This window comes from Zonotrichia albicollis, chromosome 18 (genome assembly GCF_047830755.1).
Source record: "Zonotrichia albicollis isolate bZonAlb1 chromosome 18, bZonAlb1.hap1, whole genome shotgun sequence".
Classification (NCBI taxonomy): Eukaryota; Metazoa; Chordata; class Aves; order Passeriformes; family Passerellidae; genus Zonotrichia; species Zonotrichia albicollis.
This window is the reverse complement of record NC_133836.1, coordinates 3,280,043-3,291,203: the sequence shown is the minus strand read 5'-3', so window position 1 is coordinate 3,291,203 and position 11,161 is coordinate 3,280,043. Positions and strand designations below refer to the sequence as shown.

General features: G+C 48.2%; 1 protein-coding gene across 1 annotated transcript in view; it reads left to right on the top strand.

The window, feature by feature from the left end:
* The first annotated feature begins 2,072 nt into the window (after positions 1-2,072).
* PPTC7 (protein phosphatase targeting COQ7) overlaps positions 2,073-11,161 on the top strand; it is a 20,462-nt gene continuing 11,373 nt past the window's right edge. Inside the window, exon 1 of the mRNA XM_005491534.4 lies at positions 2,073-2,725. Within this exon, the coding sequence (XP_005491591.1) occupies positions 2,524-2,725 (202 nt within the window). The 5' untranslated portion in view covers positions 2,073-2,523. The remainder of the gene's footprint in view (positions 2,726-11,161) is intronic.

The window sequence follows — 11,161 nt, the reverse complement described above, 5'->3', positions numbered from 1 at the left end:
GGGCATGGCTGGGAGGGATTTACAGGGAGAACCATCCACACTGACACTGAACAGTGCAGAAAACCAGTTCTGAAGCATTTTAGTAAAAATAGTTGGGGTTTTGTGTCACAGGAGCTCAGAGATCCTCTGAATGAAAACCAGGAGCAGTTTTTTTGTCTGGGCACAACGTCCTCGTGCAGGAGTGACAGAGTTCATCAAAGGTTACTAATTACCATGTACATTTTGAGGTTGTCTGGCTGTCTGGACAGACTTGAGTGGGTGACCTGGGGTAGGATCATGGGATCATTAGGATTGGAAAAGACTTCCAAGATCAAGCCCAACCTTTGACCAAATACCCCCACGTGTCACAAAGTGCCACATCCACTCATTTTTTGAGCTCTTCGAGGGGTTGTGACTCCAGCACTCCCCCAGAGAGGCTGTTTGAAAGATTCTCAAGGATGGAGGAGTGTGAAGAGCTCCTGGTGTGCCCTGGCTTGGAGCATTAGGGAAGCACAGAGTGGTGCTCTGCCAATGAGTCTGTCAGCCCTGAGCTCACGATGTTCCTCAGTGCTTGAGCCGTGGCTGCTGGGCAAAGTGGCACAGAGAGAACCCTTCAGTCCTGGAAAACTCAGCATTGAGGCAAGGAGAACTGAGCTTGAGCTGGGGGGATCCCAGGCTGAGCCAGGGAATGCAGGGCAGGTCACCTTGCACCAGCCTGAGCAGCACAGAACGAGGGTCAGGCCAGGCTGGGCTGGAACCAGACAGGACCTGGATGAGGAAGAGGAAGAAGGAGACTCAAAGAAGGGAAGGGATGATTCTGTGGGGGAAGCTCTGCAAGTATGAGCTTCCCTTTGCTGATAAAGGAGGGTGTGAGAGCAGACAAACAAGGTAGCTCCTCTCAGTGCCTCACACCCTGGCAGCAGCACTCCCTTATCTCCAGCACATTGGCACATTCAGCTGTGCAGCCATTCCCTAACCCACCACTCTGGGCCTGGGCTGCTCCTCCTGTTCATCCCTTTCTCTCTGTTCTAACACGAGGATTTTTAATTTTTTTTTAATAAGTTTGGGCACAATTTCGGTTTTAGCTGGATAATTCTCACACTTTGCTGAAGCCTTAGCAGTGTAAGAGGGGCAATATTGTCTCTGACAAGGTGCACAGGGACACAATGCCTCCCTGTGATAATGAGGGTGCTTCAGCAGCGTTCTGTGCTGGATGGTGGCACAGAGCTCTTCCTTTCCCCGCAGGCAGCTCGTGGGGAGGTTTCACACCTTCCCCTGCTGTATTTACACCTCCACTGTTTGTTGTCTCGGGTTATAGAAATGGCAGCAGCCTCTCGTGCCTGTACCCAGAGAATTAAACGAATTTGCAGCGCAACCTGCTGGGAACTTCCAAGGGGACAAACCCGTTGTTTGCACACCCACGAGCAGCAGAAAATGAGGAATTGGGTCTTTTTGGGTCTCTGCAGCATTGATGCCTTGAAGTCGTTGCTATTGAAGTTGTCCAGCTGAGCACTTTGTGTCACTCTCAGCTACAATCACCGTGCTTTTATGGGGTTTGAGCCATGACTGCACAACGCACCCTTCTCGTGAGGCTTTTGTTTGGCATTTCACGTTCCTTAACCAAAATGGATTAACCGCCAGCCTTGCATGGGTTTGCAGAGCTGGCGGTGTCCGCGGCCGCTCCGAGCCGGGCAGAACCGGGCGAGTCCCGCTCGGAACGAACCAAAGCCGGCCCAGCTCCGTGACTCACATAACCGTCCTCAGCAGGCACGGGGCACTGCCGGCCAGCGACTCCCCGCCAGTTATTCGGAGCACGCGAGACACGCGGGGCGTGGAGGGCAAGTATGTGGGTTATGCGCAGCCGCGATGTGCCCGCTGTGAGAGCGTTCATTAATTGCGTTAATGGCGTTAATTGCGGCCGGGGCCCGGCGGGGGCGGGGGCGCGGACCCCGCTCGGCGCCGCGGGGGCTGCCGGGAGCCGCCCGCTGTTATTGTCCCGCAACATGCAAATGAGCCGGGGCGGGGAGCCAATGGGGGGCGGCCGCGGGCCGCTACCGCGCACGCGCGCCGGGAGGCGGGGAGGGGGCGGGGCCGGCCGCGCGCCCCGCCCAGCGCCGGGGCCCTCACCTCACCTCAGCACGCGCGGCGAAGATGGCGGCAGCGGCGGGCGGCGGGGCGCGGGGGCGGCGCGGGCGGCTCTGACCGGGCACCGCGGGCGGCGGGGAGCGAGCCCGGAGCGAGCCCCGAGAGCTCCGCGGGCAGCGGGAAGCTGGCACGGCCCCCCTCGGGGGGCGGGGAGGGTGGCGCGGAAGGCGGGGGCGCTGCCGGCGAGCCCGGCCGTGAGGGGCAGCGCGGGCCGGTGAACCGCGGCTGCGGCCGGAGGGACGAGGCTCCGCGGCGAGCAGGGCTCGGAGCGGCGGCGGCGCGGGCCCGCGGGCAGGGGAAGGAAGGCTGGCGCCCTGCGGCTGGCGCTCGGCGGGCAGGAGGCGGCTGCGCCGGTGGCTCCCCGCGTTCCTGGCGCTCGGCTGCTGGGCGCCCCACGCCATGTTCTCGGTGCTCTCCTACGGCAGGCTGGTGGCGCGGGCGGTCCTGGGCGGCCTGTCGCAGACGGACTCCCGCGACTACAGCCTGGTGACGGCCAGCTGTGGCTTCGGCAAAGATTTCCGCAAGGGCATCCTCAAGAAAGGCATGTGCTACGGGGATGACGCGTGTTTCGTGGCGCGGCACCGCACCGCCGATGTGCTGGGTAAGTGGCCGGGCCGGGGGCTGAGGCGGCTGCGGCCTCGCGATGTGACCCCCCCCTCCTTCCCGGAGCTGCACATGGCGAGCGCCTCAACGCCCGGGCTCAGACAAAGGAGCCGCTGCTGTCTGTCACTGTCACCGTGAGTTCGCTGTTTTAGCTTCCCAAGGAAGCTCTTGGGCTCTTTGTTGCAGCTCTGCCCGCCTTTGGCATGGGGGATTGTCTGTGCCGGGTGTCCGGGCCCAGTCTGGCGCCTCACCTGTGGGTGTCTGTAAGGCCTGGTGTCTCCAGAACTCAGAGAAACAGCTCCCAGTGCGTTTCGCTTTCTTTCTTTAAAACCCGAGCCTTGTGTACATGCATTGCATTTAAACAGACAAGATCGCTTGAACAGGCACTTCCTGATTTTAACGCGTGCAATGTCCTTGTCAAGTGAAAGGCAGAGTGACATTGAGACTGGAATCAAATGTCAAACTTCAGTTTCGTTGTTTGTTCTGGCCTGATTGCCCTCTCTGGTTTTGAATCACTGGCGAAATGGATCTTAAGGGTTCAAATTTTAGAAGAGTGAGTAATTATGGAGAATCAATAGAATCTTCAGACTATGAGCAACACTGCTTTTGACAGTGCTTTGACCTTTCTCCTGTGTACTCAAGGTTGAATTTGGCTCTGACACTCTGCACAAGTTAGTCGTGGTGTAACTACCAGAAGCAAATTTTTACCAAAACTTTGACACTTAAAAAAGAGCTTCCTCCTCCCTGCCCCTGTCCGTGACTTTTTTTGTTTTGGTGTTTTGTTTTTGCATTTATGTATTTTATACCGGTGGGGTTGCCCTGTGCTGTCTCATGCTGTGGAAGTGGCTGGTGGCTCTTCAGTTTGGCGCTGTCGTTGTAACTTGGTTGCCATTTACCAGAGCCGAGAGGTTTTCCTCAGGAAGCTGCAAGTTGGTGCTAGGTAACAGTTATTGCTGCTTGTTCTTAAAGAAGCTGATACTGTAAGAGTGATGCCTCAGCTCTCAAGGTGTGGAAGGTTGGTGGGTGCATTTCAGACACTCATCATCTTCTCTGTGGTGCCTCTTCCAGATAAACTTTTGTGGATTAGAATTCGCTGTTGGACACCCTTCCTTTAGCATGTGACTAACCCTGGCTGCCTTTAAAGTTCATGCTAGACCAGCACTGATAAATAACTGAGCAATTGCTGTTTGCCCTTAAGAGAAATGCAGGATCTCCTGTACTTTGTAGTGGACTCTTTGTGTGGGCAAGAGACAGATTTAGCCCTATTTGATTGTTGTTTGGGGGTTTTGGCCATATTTGGTAATTACTGTATGTGGACCTACAGTTTGTCTTGTGTTCCTGCTGGAATCAACAGAGGGTTGCTTTTCTAAGTTGGTCTTTGCATTAATTTTCATGACAACTTGGAAACAAACAGAATTGTAGCTCCACTTAAGGATCAAACAGCAGAGAGGGCAGCAGACCCAGGATGTCTTAAGTACCAAGAAGCAAATAATTTAAACAGACAGTCTGTTGGGTTTTATTTGGGGATTTCTCCCCTAGTAAAGTTTTTTTATGTCAGTTCTTTATTGCTTTTTTAAAACCCAAAGTCTCTGTACTTTCTGCAGAATGTTCAGGTGGGTTTTGATGCTTCCAGCTTGATGCTCTTTCATGTTCATCTGTAGCTCCTAGGTTTACAAACGTGGTGGTTTTCTCCAGTTTCTGCTGCTGGGATCATCTCTGCTTTCTCCTCCAGCCCTTTTGCACTGCTGCAGAGACACTTTCAGCACCACCAGAGTTTTCCTGCCCTCAGTTCCTCTTATTCCCATCACAATTCTGAGATTCCTTCATGATTTTTTTTTAAGCCCCTCCAAAATTTTGTGCTACCTCAGTACCAAACTCTGCACCTCAACAAAACTCCCTGAGCTGCACTGTTGGGTTCCAAACTTCATTTTTTGACATTTAAGGAAGAGGCTGACGTGATTTAAGCCAAAGTGAACATTTGACACAGCAAATTCCAAGTGTGCCACTTGGAGTGAGGAGTGTTCAGGGACAAAGGCAGACGGTGAATGTGGCACTGCCGTGTGCCGGTGCCCTGTGCAGAGCCTGCCTGTGTGGGATGGGCTGGGTGTGGTGGAGCAGCGAGGGAACACTCCCAGCCACTTGGCATGAGTGCTTGGGGATTCATTTTCTTAGGTCAAACAAGAGTTGGCTTGGCAGTGTGTTTATAGCAGAATCAAAATGCTAAACACTTCTTTTGTTGTCAGTGTGCTGTGCAGTTCAAAGGCTGAATGTTGAACAGTGTCTTGAGTCTGAGCTTTGTCCTTTCACAGTAAGATCAGCAGAAGGCTGATGAGGGTTCAGGTTCTTTTCAGTCCTCCCATAGTTGTTCAAGGTTTGATAAGGCCTGTTACTGGTGTGCTTGAATCCTCAGTTTTGCTTTTATCTGGAGCATAATTGTCAATTTTGCATATTTTCTTCCCATTCTGAGCACAGGCAGAAATGAGAAGCTCAGAACAGGAGTTTTTCCTTAGGGATCACCCTAAGGAAAGGAAATGGCTTTACTGCTAATGTTAATCTCCAGAGCTTTACAATCCAGGCCTGTTTCCTTTCTCTGCTGCTTGTACCACGATGTGCTTTTCTGTTCATTCACTGCCTGGGTGTTCAGATGCTCAGAATATTGAAATCTCTCACAGAGATTTGGGGGATGTTCTGTACTGCTTAATGTGTGATGCCTTTGGAACTTTTGAGGACAGAAATACTGGGTTTTTTTTCAGAGCTGAAAACCAAAACTCTGACACCTCTGTCTTTTCTCATTAGCATGCAAGTAGGATTTTTACTACATAGGAAATGAGCCAAATTTTAAAAATTAACCCAAACAGTTTTACAGTCATTTCACTAAATTATCAAAAGTAAGAGTTAAAGCCAAGGTTTTCACCTCTAGAAATGTTGAGATGTCACATGCTGGTGATAATTTTTTTCCTTAATTTGGGGATCTGCCTTTCCTTGCTTGTTGTGGCCTTATCAGGCTCCCGATGTCTTTGCTGTTTTTATGGATTTTCCGAGCTGTTGTGTGAGTCATTATTGAAACATTGCAGCAGCCAGTGCATCCCGTGACAGCATCACTTATACAATGTCTGGGCTGGGCACAGCTCTGCCTGTGGCCACTGGGACTTGACTCTTCCAAACTATTCCTGTCCCCTGGAGTAAGGAAAAACTGACTGGCTGCAGGAAACTGTGTGTTCACTGCAGAGTTAAAATTTGACAGTTGTTCTGTTTGCTGCAAATCTTTGATTTTTAAAGTTTCTGGAGTGTCTGGGTGCTGCAGGGCAGCTACTCTAAAGTGAAAGGAGCTGCACGTGGTTTGAAAATGTTATCAGCAGCCTGCATAGGAGGTAGATAAAGCTGCAGAGTGACAAAGCCCTGGAATATTGGTAGTGTCATCAGGAAAAGTAAACTTCAGCACCTCAAAGGATTTGTGGGTGAAATGTCAAGGTTGTTCTGGCAGCTGTAGAGGAGGGAGGGATCCTTCCTTGGAAGCCTGAAGGTCACAGAGGACTGTGTTAAGTGGTTTATTTGGTATCATACCTATTAAAGAGATTGCTGCCTTATCACAGGTTATCAGACTGAAGGAGCCGAGAGTCGCCCTCCTCCCTCGGAGTCACCTTTCACCCACTGCCTGTGAGGGCTCAGGGAGCCTGGGAGGCAGGAGCAGAGCTCTGCACACCAGCCTCAGCCTGGAACAGCTCCCAGGAGATTTCCTGTTTAACCTGGGAGCATCAGTGCTGCATTTGTAGGGACCCTGCAGACTGAGAGCCACCCCATGAGCAGTCACAGGCTGACTTTGTGTCAGCAGAGCTGCTCTGGAGCAGCGTTGGATGTAACCTCTGAGAATGAAACTCGTGTTTGGTTATTCTTCTTTCCCTCAGCTTCTGCAAGGACATTGCACACAAGTACTGGGGTCAGAATTTCCAGCTGAACACTGGTTTTAACTGTAAATGTAATTGATGCTTCCTGATGGCAGCCAGTTTGCCATTCCTACAGATCTTGGCCTGAAGGAAGAGCAGGTTCTGTCAGAAATCAGAGGGAAATAAGCAAAGCTGAGCTCAGTGCAGGGGTGAGGGTTCATCATCCCTGTGCATTGGAAGCATTGGAAAATCTCCTGCTCTTTGCTGTGGTTCATCCCTGCTGTGAGTGCTGAGCCTGAGTGGGTCAGGCTGGCAGGGATTGATTTCCAGCCCCTGCCCTTCCTCAGCAGCTGCACAGCCCCTGAACACCTTGGGAAATCAGGTAGTTGGCACTCGGGGATTTTTTATAAAGCCTGCAGAAATAATTTATAGTTCAGTGTTCTCCTGGAGCTCCCCAGATGCAGTGAGTGAATTCTCAGGCTTCAATAAAATAGGGTAAAAATGCTTCCTGGTAAAAATGCTTCAGTAACAAGTGTGCTGTAGTGGGAGGGGAAAACAGATAGAAGGAACTGCTGCTTTCTTCTGGGAGTAGATGCACAATTTAATGTCTCCAGTTCCCTGTTTCTCCTCCATCGTTGCTCACTTTGCCTTTGCTTTTTGCTCGTTTTTGTCACTTACCCAGTTACTCTTCCAGAACCTTTCTATTTTCATGCAAGGGTAGTTTAAGTTTTACTGTACCAGTGTGAATAAGTAACCTTCCCTTCTGTAACTTGTTAGCAGTCACACACCATCTGTCCTCAGGGATTTGTATTTAACTGGGTTATTTCTTTGTCAAACCCTTAAAGGGGGGCAGAGACCCCTCAGCTCTGACAGATCCAGGGAAGCTGCTGAGGGTCACTGCTGGCTTTGGGCCTTGAACTTGGTTTGGGTGTAGAACCTGTCTAGGTGTGTGATTTATCCCACCACTGATAAAACAAGAAATCTTATCGTTTTATCTCACTTCTGATGTTGACAAATACTAGGTGCCATATTTCAGACTCGTGTGGTGCAACTCATTGCACATTTTTTACCGTTTTAGCCTCCATATTTGATGCAAAATTCAGTTATAAATACATCCTTTTGATGTTCTTTTAGCAGTGATTCATTGCTATTTCAGGTAAGGATCTCAAGAAATTGAAAGTTCAGTAGGATGTGCTGAGTGCCTTAGAAAGTTAATTGTGGTTGCATGCAAAGGCAGCTCCTGCTGACACACTTGTGCCTGCCTGCTGCTTTGTGTGATTTTTATTCTTGGCTGATGCAATATTTCAAAATGTCCAACTCTCAAGAGGTTTTTGGGACAGGGTGGTGGTTTTGGACTCTGCCCATGGGCAGGTTAATTTGCCAGCTAACCAGAACTGCCCCTCATAACATTATTTATATTAAACAGGGCTTGATCAGTATCAGGGCTTTGTTATGAACTTCCAGGCTGTTTAGTTTATATTTGCTGGGAGCCAGGAGAACACCTGGGTCTCACTCACCCCAGTGAGTGGTGAAAAGCAGATATTGCTGCTTTCAGCACTGCCTGGTTTGCCCTGGGCCTCTGCAGGGAGCTCCTGTGCTGGCAGGCAGAACAGCTCCACATTTGCATTTCAGCTGGAATCTCATCCCAGGTGCTTTCAGCATTTTGAAATGAGCTTTAACAGGTTTCACCAGCAGCATCTTCCCTGGCTCAGTTTCAGTGCTGCAGCATCAGTCATTTGTGCTTTGTCCTGTAACTGCCTGACAGGTGTTTCTCTGAGAGAGATTTTGATATTCTGAGTCTTTGAGGAGCTGGAAAAAGCCAAGTTTTGGATTGACACATGCAGCAAGTATTTTATCTGGCAGGCATATTTCTGTGTTTTCCAGCACAAGGCAATGTAGTGGAGTGTGAACTCAGATTCTGAAAGATCTCTGTAATACAGTTAAAGACTTGAGAAGTATTTATTCTTTTGAAGTAATTTATTGTGAAATTTTCAATTGCTTTATTTACAGTGGTGGTTCATCTGGCTGCAGGCATTGCACTGTCACGTGGATGCTTGTGTAATTTCTGCATGGGCTTGAACAAGGAATAGCCACAGAAATGTTCTTTGTATAAAATTTTCTCATTTACTGAATGGCATGAATGAAAAAACTCTACACTGGTTTGTGTACAGTTCAGTTTCAGCAATTCTCAGCCATGCATTTTGTTTTAAATGTCCTGTGATCCCTAATTTTTAACATGGTTAATACTGGAACTCAATGGTTTATGGCTCAAAGGAAAGCCTCAGTATTTGTTGGAAAGGTCATCATTTTGAATATATACCTTATTTTCTTCTTGGATGAAAGCAAAGGTATTATATATAAACAGAGCTTGGCATTATTCCTTGGGAGGGATCCTGCCAATAGCAACACCTTTGAATTTTCTTTTGATGACAGAGGGAAAACCTGGTATTAATCAAAGCTGAGTTTTAGTTTTTGCTACTTCTGGAGTTTGAAACAGTTTCACTCCTTGTTTGCTGTGTACCAAATAACACAAAGTTTACTTAAGCTTTATTCCTATTTATATTTCATCTATTTCATTAGCAGTTTACTCAAACTATTTCAAAGTCCCATATTCCTTTCCCAGGTGAGGCTGCTCAGTTTACAGAGATTGCAGAACATGAAGGTGCCTTTGGGAGGCACTGGCAGAACCTACTCAAAGCTGTTTATGGCTTGCAAAAAGCAGACAGGAAGGCAGACAGACAAAGGCAGTGCCTGGCTCAGGAGAGGGTGTGAAGGTGCTGCCATGGTTGTGGATTCACATTTCCTGCCTGGAGTAAGAAATGAACAAAGAAAGGCAGATGGTGTGCTCGTTTTTCGTTTATAAATGGAATGGGTTTTGATGATTGACCTTCTCAGGTGCTTGCTGTGCTGGCTTTCTGGTGCTCTGTGCTAAAGCTGCAGTGTTTGTGTGTCAGGGTTTCCCAACTCTGATCTGAAAGGATTTTCTGGATCGCTTGAGGGAACTCTGTAACTTCTGCTGAGCTTTCTCTGCAAGCCTTGGGAGCCAAGAGCTTTGGGCAGCATTTGGCCAACATCTTTTCATTGCATTAACCCTGTTGGGAGGGAAGCAGTGCAGAAATACATCTGGACTCTGTTCATTTTAAAGGGCAGGAAAACAAATGTTGATCTGGTAACTTCACCTGAAGCTCCATCATTTAACCTGAAGCTGAGTTTCTGTTTCAAGTTCCAGCTCTAGAACCTTTCCTTCATGATCTCTTGTTCCAGACTTGTCTGTGTGGCAGCAGAAATTAAAGAGTTAATCCAGTATTAACCTGAGGTGGTGAGACCTGTAGGGAGAGGATTAATCTGTTCTTGAGGAGTAGAAAAGTCATTTCTGACAATGTTGGGTGCTTTTACATGAGCTTCCTCCCAGGGGCTGCTCCAAGAGGTGAATGCAGGATCTGCATTCCTGTAACATTCTTCTGAGGAGGCACAGGGACAAAGCAGGTGTCTGAAAGGTTGTGCACTATTTTAGGGAGAAATCTGATTAATGTTGATGGGCTGTTCAGAGTGTGGCCACAGCCTCCTGGCAGATTACAGTTCACGCCAAGGTCGGCTCTAAACCTCCCAGCTCAGTTTCAGCCCTGTCCCGTGTGAAGGGCACTGGGAGATGAGGAAATTGGCTTTTATCTTCTCACTCACATTTTCATGCCTTTGATCATAGCAGTTTTTTTCCTGAGGAGACTGTCCTTCAGCACTGAAATTTGCTTTTTGTGCTTTTATCATGAACATATTTCAGCTTTGCTATGTTTTGGAAATTTTTGTTTTAAATGGTTTGTCCCTTGCTGAGGATCAAAAAGATTTTGGGAAAAATTTCCACATAGTAGCATTCTAATCTCAAATAATACCTTCAGCAGTGTTTTGCTTTTATCATTTAGGCAATTGGAAGAAGTTCAAAGTTCTTGAACCAAATGAGCAGCAGAAAATGTGTCTGCTGCTCACCTCCCTGTGATCACCCCTTTCCATGGCCACAGTCACTGTTTTCCCTGTTGCTTAGAAGCTTCCCAGGCTTTGGCAGAATTGGTCTAATTTTCTGATATCCAGGTTGTTTTGAATAACTGAAAATTCTCTGGATCACAGTCAGTTTTCATTCTGTTGCTTGGCTGAAGCTGTAGGCAACAAACTCTCCTTGAAAGGGGTAGGTCCCAGCATTGTGTTCATTACATGGAGTTTGGAAAACCCTTGTAAAATGGAGATTTATTCTCTACAGAAATTGAGAACACCAAACAGAAATCATTGTCCTTCATATGAGGAGGTTGTCTGAGGAAAAACTGTGCTGCTGAATAGCAGCAAGAGTTTCTGTGTCATTCTGTACTAGCTAAAATGTTGACCTTCACTTTTGAAGTGAATAATGGACTGATGAGAGGTTAATGGGATTGAATCCCCATCTTCCTCATTCTCAGCATTAGACTTCTGCCTTCCTCTCAGCAGTTCAGATTATATTTGGAGATTTGCTGGGGAGCTGATATCAGAAGTTACCTTCAAAATACTCAGAAATTTATAATGTTTTC